At 40.3% G+C, this 16,481-nt stretch overlaps 1 protein-coding gene across 5 annotated transcripts in view; it reads right to left on the bottom strand.

Moving 5' to 3' along the window:
- Positions 1 to 16,481, bottom strand: part of macrod2 (mono-ADP ribosylhydrolase 2) — a 432,177-nt gene that overhangs the window by 131,017 nt on the left and 284,679 nt on the right. For all 5 annotated transcript variants that reach the window (XM_073481704.1, XM_073481703.1, XM_073481702.1 and 2 more), the window contains exon 6: positions 5,010 to 5,131. In XM_073481704.1, the coding sequence (XP_073337805.1) occupies positions 5,010 to 5,131 (122 nt within the window). The remainder of the gene's footprint in view (positions 1 to 5,009; positions 5,132 to 16,481) is intronic.

The following is a 16,481-nucleotide window of genomic DNA, read 5'->3' on the forward strand; positions in this document are numbered from 1 at the left end:
CAACTTGCCCTCCAAACCCCTGAGTGTTGTCTATCTCCAAGACACCCCGGGGGCATGGCCACTTATCCCATTGATACACTGTTTGTTTGTTCTTCACCTGCTGTCCCTGTCATGTGAAACAGATTATCTAGTAGGGGTCATCTTCAAGCAGGGTGTATGTACTGATGTGTTACTATAAGATATGGTTTCCAGGAATGCATTTTGGGTAAAATGAATGGGAGCTAATGCTCCTAGCAGCCTTGGAATGAGCCCACAGAGAAGGGTGGCTAATCCTATCATTCTACACCATTCATCTCCAATCCACTTGGCTTTCAGCATTTTTCTCAACGGGCAATTTGTGGCTTCCCTGCTGGATCTCCTCGAAGCCAGTGTGTTATGACTGCAAAACACTTCCACGGCCGCCTGGGAGTCGGAGAGGAGGCCACTAAATACAGTCTGCAACCCTGTCACTGTCCACACTGACAGCTGCCAGCCCAGTGTACCCTGACAGAAATAGCTTAATGACGGATACTTTCGGAAAACATCAAATTGTGGCCTGTCAACGTCAAATTAGCAACAAAAAGGAGGCTCGGTTGCCCACAGGATCATTAGTCAACAGCTCAAATACTCACTGTATCTTTATTGCACATACCCTCAAGACTTAAATCCTACTTATTTTGTCTCAACAAAATACTCCCTAAAGACTCAAAAAGAAAGCTAAATTAAATGACACAATAATGATGTTTTGGGTAAACATGGCTATTCTTTTACTCTAAAGGTCACAGACTGAGGGGTGTTTAATATGTCTCTAAAATGAAACAGAGTCTACGGCTGAATGGCTTCCAGATGGTGGCGTCCCCCTCCACACAGTCTGTCTGTTTCTGCCTGACAGATGCTACGCTTGCTTCCAGGGAAGAATCTGAGCAGCCTTCCATGACTAACCAAGACAGGGGACCTGTATTAACCGTCTCCTCGGCTCCATGTACTGTATGGCTTTCCAGCTCTTTGGAGAGGAGGTCCCCCAGGGTCTGACTGTACACAGAGACAGTACACACATACCCATGAGCCCGTTGTTAAAATGTACATACACACAGGTGAAAAATTATTCTTCTTACCAGACATACACGCTAATGTTGATTGCAAGAAATTATTCTTTCGGTTGGAAGATAAGGTGATTGGCAGGTCTCAGTCAGTGGTTAAAAATCTGCATGTATTACGCACTGCGTGGCAGCTTAACACACAAACAAATTAAAGTAAATATTTTTTTCTGTCTGTTCCCTGCTGAAAATTATGAATGCAATAATGTGGTACTGCTGAGTAGTAAGTTTCCCCAATAATCTCAGCTATTTCCAAATATGCCATAACAACATGGCATGCTCCATATATCAGAGCAACCATGATGAGACGTATTTAATATGTCCTGGCTCAAACAAATATCTGAGCCTGCTAGAGCATCTTCTCTCCTATCGACCAGCAAGGCAGTGTTATTATCACAATTCATGTCTAAAATCAATCCACCAAAAATCCATACTTCTAGATATATTTCCTGTACTGCTCTTCACCTGAGCTTCCTTTAGAAGCAAACAACATACTGTAGTGTAACAAGCACTGAGCAGAGGAGGGGGCTGTTTCACAATGTGCTGCTCATCAGCCCAGAGCTGCAACTCCACTCACAGGCTGCACAGCTCCGAAGGCTCCCCTGTGTGATGTTGCAGAGCCCAGGCTGCAACGTTGGCATCCTGACTGTGGGCTGTGGTCAGTCAGAGCCTGGGGAGCTGTGACAGCCTGCTGCTCTTTCAGCCGCAGCAAAAAATAAATAAATAAATAAAATAAAAAAAGCACTGGAGCAGAAGAGTATCCAAAGAAGAGAAGAAATGTGCAAAGAATGTTGAAACAAAACAGGCACATTCACATATGCCCCAGGAAGATGCAAAGACATAGTGGGCACAGATACATGATATCCTTTTCTGGCATGCACTGCAGCCAAACGAGCTGACAAATTCAACTCAATAGGACATCCAGCCATCAGATATTTATCCAGCGACATAGAGTGAGTGAGGGTGATAAAGCCTGAACTGCACCAGATATCTTTCATCTACAGTGTGGTGGGTTAAACGGCAGGTTTCTTGGCTCACGTTGATCGTCATTTTTCATCTGAAGGCCATCAGTGAGGCTTAGAACTGCATCATTTACTCACAGTTGTCCTTTGGTCAGGGGAAGCCATATAAACATAATGTGAATCACTGCCTTCATATTTCAGCCAATATGGGCTTGGAACAATATCCAACATGAGTTTTAAGCCTTTATATTAAAAAAATAAGCAGCTATAATTTTGTGTTGAGGCGATAATTTTATCTTATGCACCACTTAATGCTCAACACCTTGAGTGTTATAAAAGAAAATAATTAAAAATGTATTTCTGTGGCCTGGGACATGTTACATAACCTTGCAAATTTACCTAATTATCTCTGAAACCTAAAACAAAGAAACAAGGATCTAATTTTAATGCCCTCATGATTCACTGTCTGAGCTGCCCCACAAGGGTGACTTTATGACTTTATTGACGATTCATTCAGACTGTTACTTCCAAATTAGTTTTATTTCATAGTTATGGTAAGAATACAACCTAGAAACTCAGAAATAACACCTAAACTCAGCCATGAGTTGCCTTAGGTTGCCAAAACATCAGATTTTCCATCTTTCCCAGTTCTATCCCAGTAGAGCTATAAATCACTCATCACTGATCACTAAGGGACAAAGAGAGCTCTTCTATCTAAATTCTGAATTTTGTCTGGGGAAGCTCCTGTAGTAAATGTTCAGTCAAATGCACTGAGCTGCCCGAAGGTAAAGAAGGTGCTTTTTCAGTCCTGCGAATCAGTGGTATTCCCTGTTAACTTCCTGTCTTGACATGCCACAGTCACAGTCAGAAAGATTTTGATGAGACAACTGTGGTAGCTGTACTGTTTCGTAGCCTAAAGGGTGGCTTTGAGCTCTAAGAAACAGGGATTAACTACCAGCTCTGCTTCTTTTTAATCTTCCATGCTCAAGTTTATTTTGTGTTAGGCTTTGTTTTGACTCCTATTCCTTTGTAATGCCCTGGAATCCCCATTAGAGAGCCAGCCGTCTAGGGTTCCCAAATGTAGCCCCCCTTCTTTTTGCCCACTTTGTAGACCCACTTGGCGGGGTGCCCGTCTTCGGTGGGATCTCTTGTTTCTCTCACACACTAAAGCTCATAGCAAGATCCTTTCAGATGAGTCAAAATGGGCTTAGTGCTGATCAGTTAACCAAAAACTTGGACTCATTGTGCTCTGCGCCAGGCAAGAGAGTCTGTTAACAAAGAATTAGGACCAGGGAACCCTTAGAGGCTCTCTTCAAGCAAGTCTTGCATATCAAGGCGGGCTGGAGTAAAACTAAATCAAGGCCACATTCTTGCTTGAAGAAACTGCTATTTCCCATTCGCTTTTGGTGAAAGGTTTTCTGTTGTCCTTGCAGCAAGGAGAGACTAAATGGACTGAGGCTAAGATAATGTAATGACTAGGCTCATCCTACAAGGCCAGTCAATCACAGAACACCACTGTTTTCACTGAAGGCCTGTTCAACACAGAGCAGCTGTATAAATACATTAGACAGGATCCAGGCAGCTCCCAGTAAAAACAGAAAGTCTGTTTCTTATAAATACACAGATTATTGGATAAATAAATCAAGAGATAGGCCTCAACTAAATAAATCTTTGGAATGTGCCAGAAACAAAGCAAGGATTGGACCAATTGTGGACGAAAACAGAAAGTTAGTGGTGGTTCCTTCAATGTGGCCCGAGGGGCCAGCTGCGGCAGAACATGCCTTTCCTCAGCACACAAAGCCTCGAGACCACCAGAATATATTATTCTATTGTGTAAATGGTATCCTAATGTAAGGTCATGCTTGTTGTGGCTCATCATATCTTAGCACACGAAACAGTTATTGAGGAAGTTTAAAGATAAGCTGTCGTGCTGCTGATTTTGATAGAACTTCAAAACACTTACCATCACAACTTGAGTCATTCGGCCTCACAATCCATTTAATTGCTACCTAGAGGTGTTTGTCACACTCACAATAAGTCATCAACAGAGCAGGAATTTGTCACAATCATCTTTAATGAAACTGGTACTCATCTATGTCTCCTCTCTCTGCTGGTAAGTACTTCCATTGATTGGCCTCTGATGAGGCTGCAGGGCAGTAGGTTGGTGCACAAAATGTGATTTGTGGCTATTTGGTGTGATACTGATTTGTTTACCCTCTGTGGGCAGGGCAAATCCATATATCACGTGGACCAGACAGAAACATACGGTCCAGAACAGGCTAGAAGCTGTTTGAACGATCGGCTGCTGCCAGCTGTGGATTGTGTGGGCATTGTCTCATCTTAAGCCCTTATGATTGAGCCATGTTCAGCACACTAAACCTTGTGCTTTTCTGGTGTTTTAAAGATGATAAATGCCTTTTGGAGAGGTTGCACAGACATCTAAATTAGTCTTTATGCATTTGGACGTTTAATTTCTTGGAAAAATATAAATCACAAATCTGCGTCAAAAGCCTTCGGAGAATATAAGAAAGATCATGGTTTTCTAACCTAGAAGTGGCTTCTGAAATAATGACAAAGGAAACAACGGCACAGTCATTTGCAGTGGCAATATGGCAAGGTGGCTACAAAGGCCTGCCTTCCATTTAATCACAAGCCAAAGCAGTCTACATGAAAAGCCTTCATTTGACAAACATGAAACATTACCATTTTGTTGTGTTCTCTGTTTCTTTTGTTGAAATAAAGAAGATTAAGGCTTTTCAGAACTGTATCGAAAATGAAAGATGCTAAATCCTTTTGTTCTTGTACCTTTTCCAAATTTCCTAAAATTTTCAAACACGGCTTTTCTCACTGAAGGCTTACTCACTGTCAAACACAAACACAGAAGCATATAATTTATTTCTTTCAAGCTGCACAGAACAGAGACAACATTTCTCCAAAGATGAGTGTGAGCGCCGTAATGTACTGTACTCACCACAGTGCTCAAGCCATGTTCCTTCATCAGCCTGAGGGAGTTCTGGTAGCAGGAGGTGAGGTCATTGGTCTCGGTAGGGCCCACATGACCTCTGGCGACCGGGCCCACGGTGTGGATCACATCTGTGAAGGGGGACAACACAAAAAGCTCATTTCAGCACAGCCTACTTCTAGCAAGGTGACATGGTTGGCAGTATTTCTAGTAGTGCAAGGATAAACACAATGCCTTGAAACCTTTGAGCCGTCTGCTGTGCTTGGCAGTCGGGCGAAAGTTTTTAGAATCTGCAAAATCATCATCAAATAGAAAATACAATAAAGTTTGTCCTCACAATGAGACAATGGGGACAGCAGGAACAACCCACTAGCTGAAATGAATGCATTTATTCAGTAAATGAAATGGCAGCTTAGATAGAAAATCAATTACAAGATTCTTTTATGCAATCTACTTAAATATTCATATCTCTCCCTGTACTCTCCTTCCCTTCACATAGTAATGTCTTCACCTGTCAATCACTGCTCTCCTTGTCTGGCCTGGTCAGACTGGGGAATGCAGCCTCTTAATTGAATCATAGAAGTGATGACAGGAAAATAAGAGAATCTAAGCAGTGACTTGACAGAAACATAATCTTCTGCATTCTGCCTGACTACCCTTGGCCTTCTCAGTGTTTGACAGGACAGGTCAACATCAATACACAAGAAGTAACTCTGCATCACCTGCAGAGCATTCCAGAGAGGTGCGCCACAGATTAACTGCAAGGATGTAAATGACACAGTAGAAAGTAATTACTTAATAAACACGACTTCTCTGTGTGCGCATAACAGCCTCATAACACATAAATTCTCAAAAACGGCCATCGAGGTGTTAATTAATGAAACCGCGAGAATTAATGTTTTTCTGTTTATTCTAACACAGACTGTTGCAGTGTGCAAAACAGCAGTCTTCTACTCCATTCAGACGTATTGGCAATTCACGGTCCATTAAATATGGATCAACTATGACTCATATATTTGCATTTTTACGCATCAAGTCCCCATTTCTGGCACTAAAATATTAAACCCTGTTTAAGTATGAGTACTGAGAATTCAGACCTGGTTCAGGTGAGGGCATGTGAGGAAAACACAGCAGAAGCCTGTGTTTTAAAATGCAGTCACCTCATGTGTTTTCTCACACCTAACCCCACCATTTACTTATAATATTAAACATTTAACCTCACTTTCTCACTGAAAAAATGTATGCTATATTACTACTCCACCTGACCATAAATCATTTAAAGATTACATTTAATTCTCAATTGTATGTCTGCTTGTTTAATAGGTCAGGATGATAAAATGCATGGGGAGCCAGTATAATCAAGTGGCTTTCAGTGGTGTTGCTTAAGAGGTAAGATTGTGTGTTTGTGAGAGGTAAGAAACAAGAGCTTTGGGTGATCCCAGCTAAGCTGAGGCTGGGCTGTAATGAGAATGGAGCCATCTCAAGTATTGTCTTTTTTGAGAAAAGCAGGGCCGAAAATTGCATAGCACAATGTGGTTATAATGGGACACGTGGTAAGTTGTTTTTCGTGCATAATTCATTAAGTTCTTCACTACAAGAACGGCAACATGCCAATTAGAGTGTGGGAATGCGCCAAAACCCAGACTACTGGTGAATTCATGAAAATTTAAGCAGTTCTTATCTCACTAGTGCCGATGTATCCTCAACACTTCCACGCCAAATAAATATTTATACAGCTGTGTTACTGTAAGGTGAAAGACATATTTCACTTTGTAACTAAGGAGGGATGCTGCAGGAAGGACAGTTAGTAGTTGTAGAGCTCAAAAATACTCTGGTGGCTGCTTCAGGGACTCTGTAAACACAAGTGACCCCTCTGTCCTTGCTCTTGGATGAGGTTTCATGTTATGTAAAAAGGAAAAGGCTTAAATCCAATGATTTTGATTGCAGTGAAGTGTTAAAGGCCATTAAGCTGCTGTAAAATTAGAGCGACTTTATTGAATCATAATTTAGATGAGTGAGCATTACATGAACAAAAGGCCAGTCTTCTGCATTCACACTGAAATACAAATAATAATTATAATTAGTTAATTGATATATTCATGCCCCCTCTCTCTCCGCCCAATTTCCTGTAGGCCTCTTCACTCACAATCTGTTCAATAAAGGTGGAAATACCAAAAGAAAACCTAAAAAAAAATGTTTAGTTAAGTCACATTAATAAAAAGAGGCATGTCAGTGTAGTACATTAGCTATGGGCAATTTGACCGTGAAGACACTAAAGGTTAGGACTCCCTCTAAGCTTATAAGAATATGTTATTTGAAGACTCAGGAATTGATAATTTATGACTGCAGTGTTTTTCAATACATAAATTATACAAAGATGCTCCTGGTAATAAGAGTTTGAGAAGCTCTGGCAGGGTCCTCATCATCATGGCTGTTTTTCTCTTGATAGAACCTTCAGCTTTTATCATTATTTGCATCCATTAGCTGAAAGACACATTTCAGTGTATCAGTGTTTCTGTCTTGCTCAGAAGCACATACCGACACATGTATACCATTATCTCTGGGCAACCCTCGTACAAGAGGCACATAAATCTCCCCTTAGCGGGTTAGAAAAGATTACTTGCAGTGTTCTTGCACTTCAGGGGGGTTGGGTTTGGTTGTGGGTTTGATAACGGATGCAGAAAACATGAAGAGGAATGTCCTGATGAAATACATTGAACGGATGCTCTCGTTTGGTGTACTGAATGAAAATTAGGCAATTAATACCAGACACCAAAGGTAAAGGTCTGACCTGAACTGAAGAAAATAAAGAAACATACAATAAGCAAATCATTTCAAAATATACCTGTAGAGACCCAGAACAGACTACAGAGGCTAAATTACTAGACACAGCTGAACCTAATTTGCTTTGAGCATAAAAAATAAGTCTTTCGGGAATGTAAGGGAACTCTTCCTTATCACACATACCACAAAATCCCCACCGCACACACCACCTCCAAGACCCTTGCCTTGCTGATTCCAGAAGCAGTTAATGAGCTTTCCATTCTCACCCCTGTTTTTTTTTAGCAGTTTTTCCTCACAGTATCTTGACTGGAATTGTTCATTGTGGTCTCTTGCTTGGGGCTACAAGGTCAGCAACACAATTGAACCAGCAAAGACTGATGATTGCCATTCAAACCTTGCTTTCTGTCCACATGAGCCCACAGGCTCTGCAAAGAAACACAAACAGAAGGAACAACAAAGGAAAACAAAAACAATCCCACAGGTTTATTCTTTTTATGAGTCAAAGGATAATTGTGTTAAACTCCAAATTAATTAGGACCAAATTAAATACCATAACGAGACCGATATCATCTATTGTGCTGTGATGATACTCTGGAAGGCTACACAGTTTGTATTGTCTGCACCCCACAACACAAACCTGAAGTGAAATATAAACAACTTATTTTTAACTCAGCAGATGTCTGTTTATCCTCTCTGTTCCTGTGACAACTCAGCATTGGCAAGTTTGCTATAACCATAAACTACTTGAACAGGGCTGCAGTGGAGTGTTGCCATTGTTGACAATCTGGTTGGTCATTTTCATCCTAAATGGTGGAAAAGTGCCACAGTGCATACATTACGCCTGCGTGCTCGAGACTTCTAATGTGCCATGATTAGCACACATTTCTCCCATCAATTCTTACAAGTCAATAAGAAAAGCACTGAAATAGGAAAACACATAACAAGCTGCAGAGTCAACTGCAAAATGTTGTGTTATTTTGTTCAGGACTATGGTGCCAACAGTTTATTTGCTCACATTTAAACTCCATTCAAGCAAAAAACAGCTTCATGCATATTCATGGGTGTTACTTATAGAGACAACTGTTGGTGTTTTCTACTGTCGTTAAGAAATCAGAGCAAAAATGCATTATTGGATAAAACTAAGAATGCACAGTCTTTGTCTGAATACCCTCAGCACCAGAGTATGTGACTTATCTTTTCCTTTAGTTTGTTGGGGAGAATGTCATGTTTCTGTAACAGCAGGGACTCTGGAGATTAATGGGGCAAATAAAAAGGCAAGAACGCTCTCAACTGTTTACCCATCAGGTACAGAGTGCAACAATAACAACAGAAGCGAAGGAGCAAGACATAATTCTCAAGCGCAGTTCTCACATCAGACCAAACTTTAGCTTTATTTATCCAGTAAACTACTGTACCACTGTTCTACATGAGAAACACGCATTCATGGTGACTGGTGACAGTAAGAAAGAATAATATTTTCACATCACAATTTTAACATATTACTCATTACATTGTGCCAAAACATTTGGTCCAGGTTGATCCTGTTCCTGCACAGATATTATATAACACTATAGGAAATCATTAAAAGAAGATTGTGATGTATGTATATTTGATGATATATTTTCTTAATATAGACCTATTCAGACGTCAAACCAATCTTGACATATTCCTCCAAATTGAGCTGTCCTTGCTGTGAAGCTGCATTATGTAGGAAAATATAAATATCAGATTTCCTCATGGCAAGTGATCCTGGGTAAGGTTGGTCTGCTCAGGATGTACTGGACACGAAATGACCCCTTACCGCACCAACCTTGCAGCATGTGTGAGAACATCTTAAGACAAGCCTACTTAAAATATTCCTCAGCCGAATAACTACCAAGGGGACATGCTCACTTCAAAGATGTCACTTTCTTAGCAACTAAAAAATCTTTTGAAATATCTAGACTTCATTTAGAAGAGAAGTGCTGCGCTTTTGCAGAGAGGGACCTGCACTTCACAGCCTAATCAATCTTTCATTTTTACTTGCCTGCACTGACTGAGGCTGCTTTACCAAATCACACATGCTAATAACAACTCCAAAAGGCTGAAAAAGAAAAAAACACCTTTACCGTGGTGTTGCTGCTCCTGAATGCTCCCATTCTTGCCAACAACTGTTACAACTGTTAGTACCAATGAGATATGTGGATATGGGAGCCTCATTTAGATCTATTATAACTCACAAGAGCCAGCAGACAATAATCAAACCACTTCCATGCTTCCCATGGCAATTATCTTCCACGCTTAAGAATCAACAAAGCACATAATGACTTACAGTCCATTAAGAAATTCAGCCAAAATTGAATTTAAATGCAGTTACTATTCTTATGAGTTAGGCCAGATTGTGCATGAAGAGTGGACTGAATGCTTATAAGCTTGTAAGGGCTTTGTTGGTAAGATTGTTTCTATAAAGTTCTATGACTGATGCTTTAAATGTAATTCTGTGGTGACTGAGCTGTTAAAGTCAAGAGGTAGCTCGGTGACTTTCTTACTCTCATTGTTAAAGATGCCTGGTGTTGTGCAACAACTGCCTGTCTCATGCTATGAGACTTGACTTAGAAAGACTTTACAGTGTAATGCATCAGCGCAAATTGCTGAAAGAAGATCAATAAAGTAACACAGCACTTGCTGAAATCTCTCGTCTGTGTGCCATAAATATTGAATTTCTTTTGTTGTTTTTACCCCCTGAAAATCGTAAACAAAATAAAAAGGCAAACAAAACACAGGACAGCAGAGGAGGGAGTGTCATTTAAAGGGTAGATGAGGCACATAGGGTAGAATTCTATTGTCGTTGCTGCACTGCTCTCTATGGGTTAAAAATTCTCCAAATTTAATACCTCGAGTGTTGGTGCTTACACAGGCAATGGAAATCATGGTATTATGAGACAGAATGGGCTGGGGCTAGCTGGTGACAATGCTAACTTTAGTAGAGATCTCTACAACACAATACATTGTCTTTGACTTAACGTCAAAACTGTTATTTCTTCACAATATTTTGATAATTGTAGTTAATTTTGAATGTTCTAAACTAAAATTATTACATAGCGCAAACAGAGTTTAAGCTATCTATTATTAATTTTATTATTATTAATATTATTATTATCATAATTATTATTCTGGTTATTCTTCTTTGTAGTAGTAGTAGTGGTAGTAGTAGCAGTAATAGCAGTAGTAGTAGCATGCTATTAACCCCTATCATTATAGCCACATACTACAGTAAGTTCAGCGCTCCATAAATTCATGTTCTTGTTAAACATTGTGTAGCATTGCCAACCAGTCAAAATAAAGCATCAATCCTTTATCTTTTCTATGCATGCTGCTTTAAATTAATAACTGCTTCCACACATCTTAACATGACAGCAAATAAGTGCCAGACATTGTGAACAAGTGGACAAGTCTATCTTTTGTCAATCATGAAGCTGTCTCTTCAAGAGTTCAATGGCCCATGAAAAAAAAGAGAGAGAAAGAGAGATGGCATCTCACTTGAAAAGGCTCTGGCAGCGTTTCCCATTTATTCATCTCTACATGTAACTCACTGTCGGTGTGTGAGGGCAGTAACTGCATGTTACAGGGTTTGGCAGGTGATAATCCACCTGCTTAAACACAGAGACTCAGACCGTGGTGTGGTGTGGATTTACAAAGCAATTCTGCACCAGGTTCGGGTTTCTCTTCACCTACGGTGCAACTTAACAAATTGTAAGACAGTATGAATGGTCAGAGAGAGAAAGGACACATTTGGTTACTGAGTTTTTTTTAAAAAGATAAACAGGACGATGGTACACTAGTACTCCTATGTTAACAAAAAGATAACACTTGGGGATTTTAGTGTGAAGAGCTTGTGTGTGAGTGTATGAGTGTCAGAGGGGATGTGTGGGTGACTGAGTCTCAGCATTCAAGGCAGTTTAACATGGCGCCATGATAGTTATTAAACGGCCCAGTAGTAATAGATTTCAACATTTATCAGATGAATGTATTGTATTTCTCATGTCAAACATACCTCGGTGACCATTTGTACAAGGCACATAACAACCAGTATGCGCATACCAATTCAGATAAAAAGCCAACTCACCTCGCTATAAAAGTTGTATGTACTGTATACAGTAGATGTAAGCTACTGCCACTCCAATTATACCCACAAGAGTGACCACATTTCTAGTAATTAAGTGTATTTTGGTGTGATTGCGAGCCTGGACCCTCTCAGCATGCACACAGCTGTTCCCATGTTCGTCGCTGAGGATTACTAAATGAAGTGTGTACACCCACTCGGACACGGAACTGGCGTTGTCATGGCGACAGAGTGTGCAGAGTGATCCCCCTAACGCTCGCTGAAGCTCCAGTCTGAAAGAGGGGGCTTTTTGCAGACCTGGAATCATCTGCCGCATGCCGAGCAGATACAGTTGTTAGTGCATTAATATTCCGTTCTTTAAAAATGGATTAAGGGTGTCTTAGTGATTATTCATACACTTGTCTTTCAAAGAGCTTTTCCACTGTGAGTGTCATTGAGATTCTGTCACACTTAAACAGACTAAGGGGTAAGGAGCAAGACACTGAGAGGATGATGACAGAGCATCAAGCACACGTGCAATATCACAGGAACGTTTGGGCTGATTGTGAAACAATAATTATTTAATGCAAGAGTTCATACTGAACAAAAATAGCAAAAATGTCATTTATATGTCTAATGCATGGATCTCACTGTATGTTACATCAATTAATCACGTGGGATGTACGTACAGAAGTCTGAGGCCCCTTGAGCACTATTTTTTCACTGTGACCCTTTCAGTAACTCAGAAGCATGACATTTTCATGAAGCACTGATCGGTGCTTCTCTATTCTGTCAATCATTACACCCGCCAGTAAGACATTTTTCAATCATCCGGAGTCACACTACGAACATGCACATACAGCATACTCACATGCGTGCAGTACAGTACAATGCAGGAAATGTTGCCTTCAAATGTCAAAAAGCTCTTCAAGTGAAAGAAAAGACCACTTAATTGGAAAGCCATCTTTCAGCCTCCTGGCAGATTTTTTTTACTGCTTTACTGTACTGAACAGAAGGTGAGGTGTGTGTGTGTGTGTGTGTGTGTGTGTGTGTGTGCGTGCGTGCATGCGTGCGTGCTTGCGTGTGTGTGTGTAGAGAGTGGGAATGCATCGGCCGGTAGTGAAGGACAAGAACATCAGGGGTGTGATGACTGTTTTGCTGTACACATGCTGTAAGAATGGCCCTGGTAGTGTCTACTGGGACGACGGGCTCAGAGTAAAAGACAGAGGGAGAAAGTCACTGAGCAGCTCTGCCAGCTGTTTCCACTGCTCTGGGCCTTCTATAACATTCCTCTAAGCCTGAATGAGCTGCCAGGTGACACCGCTTTCAACAGCACTCGCTTGTTCTGCTGCCTGCTCTTTTCCCAGTTTATTCAAAGCACTTACTGAAGGTTTTAAATAAAATGTGAATATGAGAGTAGTTTTGTTACACATGAGGCAAGACGGCGGGTGTGCAAAAAATGAGTCATGCACCCACAGGTTACAGACTTAAAAACTATGCCAAGGCAATACAATTTGACATTCAGCACTGTATATTATCGTTTTGTATTGTCAAAAATATTAATGTGACAAAACATGAGAGATGCAAATGCAATGCAATGTAACATTATGAGAGAATGGAAGGATATTCATCTTAACTGACATGTAAGTAAACCTTCTGTAGAACAAATTCTGACAGAGAAAAGACAATGGAGTCCATTTTAGCTATGCTGTCACAGCAAGCACAACTGTAGCACCTCAGTAACTCTGCATCCACAGGTCTTGATTTGTTTGTAGTGTCTCTGCAGGCATGACATGGCTATGGGGTGATGTAGCTCAGAACCAGCATGCACTGACACTGTTGTGTGTAAGAGGAAGCAGCCCTGCTGGGCAGCATCAACTACATTCATGCCGTGTGGAAAAATACTATTTTGATTTTCCCGTATGACATGGACTCCCTCAGAAACACCTGTGAGATGGGTTGTTGATGATTCTGATGGGGCTGGAAAGCTACAAGCGGGTCCTCTAAATTAGAATTCAATGGGCAGATGTAATCTACACAGCCACATACAGCAGGGATCTACAATATTTATTGTTCACTTGCCGGCTCCCCTGCAGCAAGGTGCCCTGTTATGGCAGAGCTTTAAAAGCAACCTGCTTTAAAAAAAAAGAAAAACACAAGTAACCTGCTTTTAAAGCTCTGTTTATTTTGTATTAAATGTACAAAACAAACCCACAACAGCTTCAGCACTGCCTTTCATCTCTGCCACTAAACATTAGACCGTGATGTTGTTATGTGACTTCAACTGCATCTCATCTTTTCTATGATTAGGGCACCAAACAGACGGGCCAGTACATCATAATTCTACAGGGGTCTGCGCGAGCAGGTCCTTGAGCTGGTGCGTTGAGCTTCATGAATCTTTCAAATGTCAGTAAGGTTTACACGCACATACACAGAGTTGCACAAGCACGTACACAAAGTTGTGGGGGCACAGCTGCAGGGAGACTGAAAGTGATGTGGCCTTCACAGATGCTATTACCCGTCATATCAATTAAGACATACGCGCCCGACGTGAATTTGATGGAGGAAGATACTGTGGGTGAAGAGATTAAGCACGCTCTCACTCCAGACACATGTGCCACACATTCTCCAAATTATCCTAATGACATTAATTACGAAGCAGCGTTCAAGTCTGTGTTCGGGAAAGTAAGGGTTAGGAAATGGGAATATATAGTATTGTGTGGCAGTACTATAATCACCCAGCAAACATGGGAACAATGAACAATCAGAGGCCAGTTTTGTTCATTAAAGCAGAGTTTTGCTTTTGTCCTAAATTCTCAGTCACAGTTAGAGCTGGGTGATTGATCCAATTTTATTATCAATTATGATTTTGGCATCCAATGATTGTTAAAAAACAAAAACAAAAAAACTTGATGTAATGATTATTGTGCCGCATTCTGTTTAGAAATAATGATCATAATTTGTCTTATTATTATAAGACATTTATATTTTTTACTTGTTTTCAGTTGAATCATTTACTTTTTCTTTTATTTAAAGTTTAATAAATGCATGCTGTTTCAGTGAGTCATGTTCTCAATCTTGACCTAAATCAGGATAATGATTTTCACCATAATCTTGCAACCCTTGTCACAGTTACTGTCCCTATGAATCAATGTAAAGTATGTAGAAGTCAAAACATGACCCTGCTTATTTGATATTCCCATACTGTGCTAAAAATAATAAATACACTTGGCATGTTCACCAGATTTCATTTTGTTGATTTCAAGTTGTTGATGGAATGTAAGGCAATGGGCCAAAACAAATCAAAAATGACGCAAGACTACTATCTTTGTATCTAGATAGTTTATTAACAGATAACAATAAGTTCATATGTGTATTTGTCTAATGACAAACTTGCTCACAAATATAACACAAGGATGAAAATTATTAACATGATTCACTAGCTTTTGCTGTCATTATTGTGCTTTAAAGTTCTGTCTGCCTCTCTGCTCTCATTTGCTTCTAAAGGACTTAAGACAGCGAGTTGCTTTATACTACAGCCCGAAGCAAAATAAATATTTTTCTTAATCAGATAATAACTTTTGGCCTTCTGCTCTTTTAAAATGAATGATGAACTCTACAATCTTGGCAAGTGTAGACATAAGTGTGGCCCTGAAGCTCTGAGAAGGAGGACCGTTTTTTCTCTCTCTCTCTCTCTCTTATTTTTGTAGTTCAAAGTAATATGATAATGCCATAAGGCCTTTTGAAAATCTTGTTACTACATATCAAAAAAATTGTCAGACAGTTGCTAACATGCTGACATTCACAAGGCTGCAATAAGAAGAAAACTGCAGGGGGCTGCATCATCTCATGCTGGAATAACTGCTCTCTCCCTGGGGCTGGACTGAGGCCTGTCTTCATGCGAATGTGAAATGGTTATTTAATCCGGCCATGTCCCGGAAAGTACTGTGCGTCTTCTCTGTATAAATAACAATGCTTTTTTATAATTTATACTAGTCGTGTATGAATTATCAGAGAAATGAGAGGGGTACAAATACGTTTGCTCTCTTTTAGAAGATTCCTTGGTTTGTTTCCTTTTCACGATAAAATAACACAGACAAATGAAAATAAAAAAGAAGAAGTGACTTTCAGGAGCAACTTTTCAGTCCAAACGAGATGGGTCAGCCTTTTTCCTATTTCTTGCACTCTGTCTGGCAGAAACAGGTGACTCTCAGCCCAAAGCTCCACCAAATAGACAGCCCACTCATCAACTCCTTTCACATCCAGGGTGCCACTCATTACTCATGTATTCATAGCCTGTGCAGTTTAATTACGAGGCTAATCACAACAAAAAAATCCTGGATCAGTCCCTTTACCTGGATCTGCACCAAAAGTTAATGGGGTCTTTTCTTGGCCGAGACCCATCCTCTATCCAAGTTTCATAAAAATCAGTACTTTCAGTATTTTTTATATAATCCTGCTGACAAACCAACAAAACAAACAAACTGACACAGGTGCAAACATAACTTACTTGATGGAGGTAATAAACACTAATTTGCACAGCATCAATCAATTTATGGGGTTGACTACCATTTCAAAGCCCAGCTTTTGACATTACGATGTCGCCATCTTAGTTT

This window comes from Pagrus major, chromosome 15 (genome assembly GCF_040436345.1).
Source record: "Pagrus major chromosome 15, Pma_NU_1.0".
Taxonomy (NCBI): domain Eukaryota; kingdom Metazoa; phylum Chordata; class Actinopteri; order Spariformes; family Sparidae; genus Pagrus; species Pagrus major.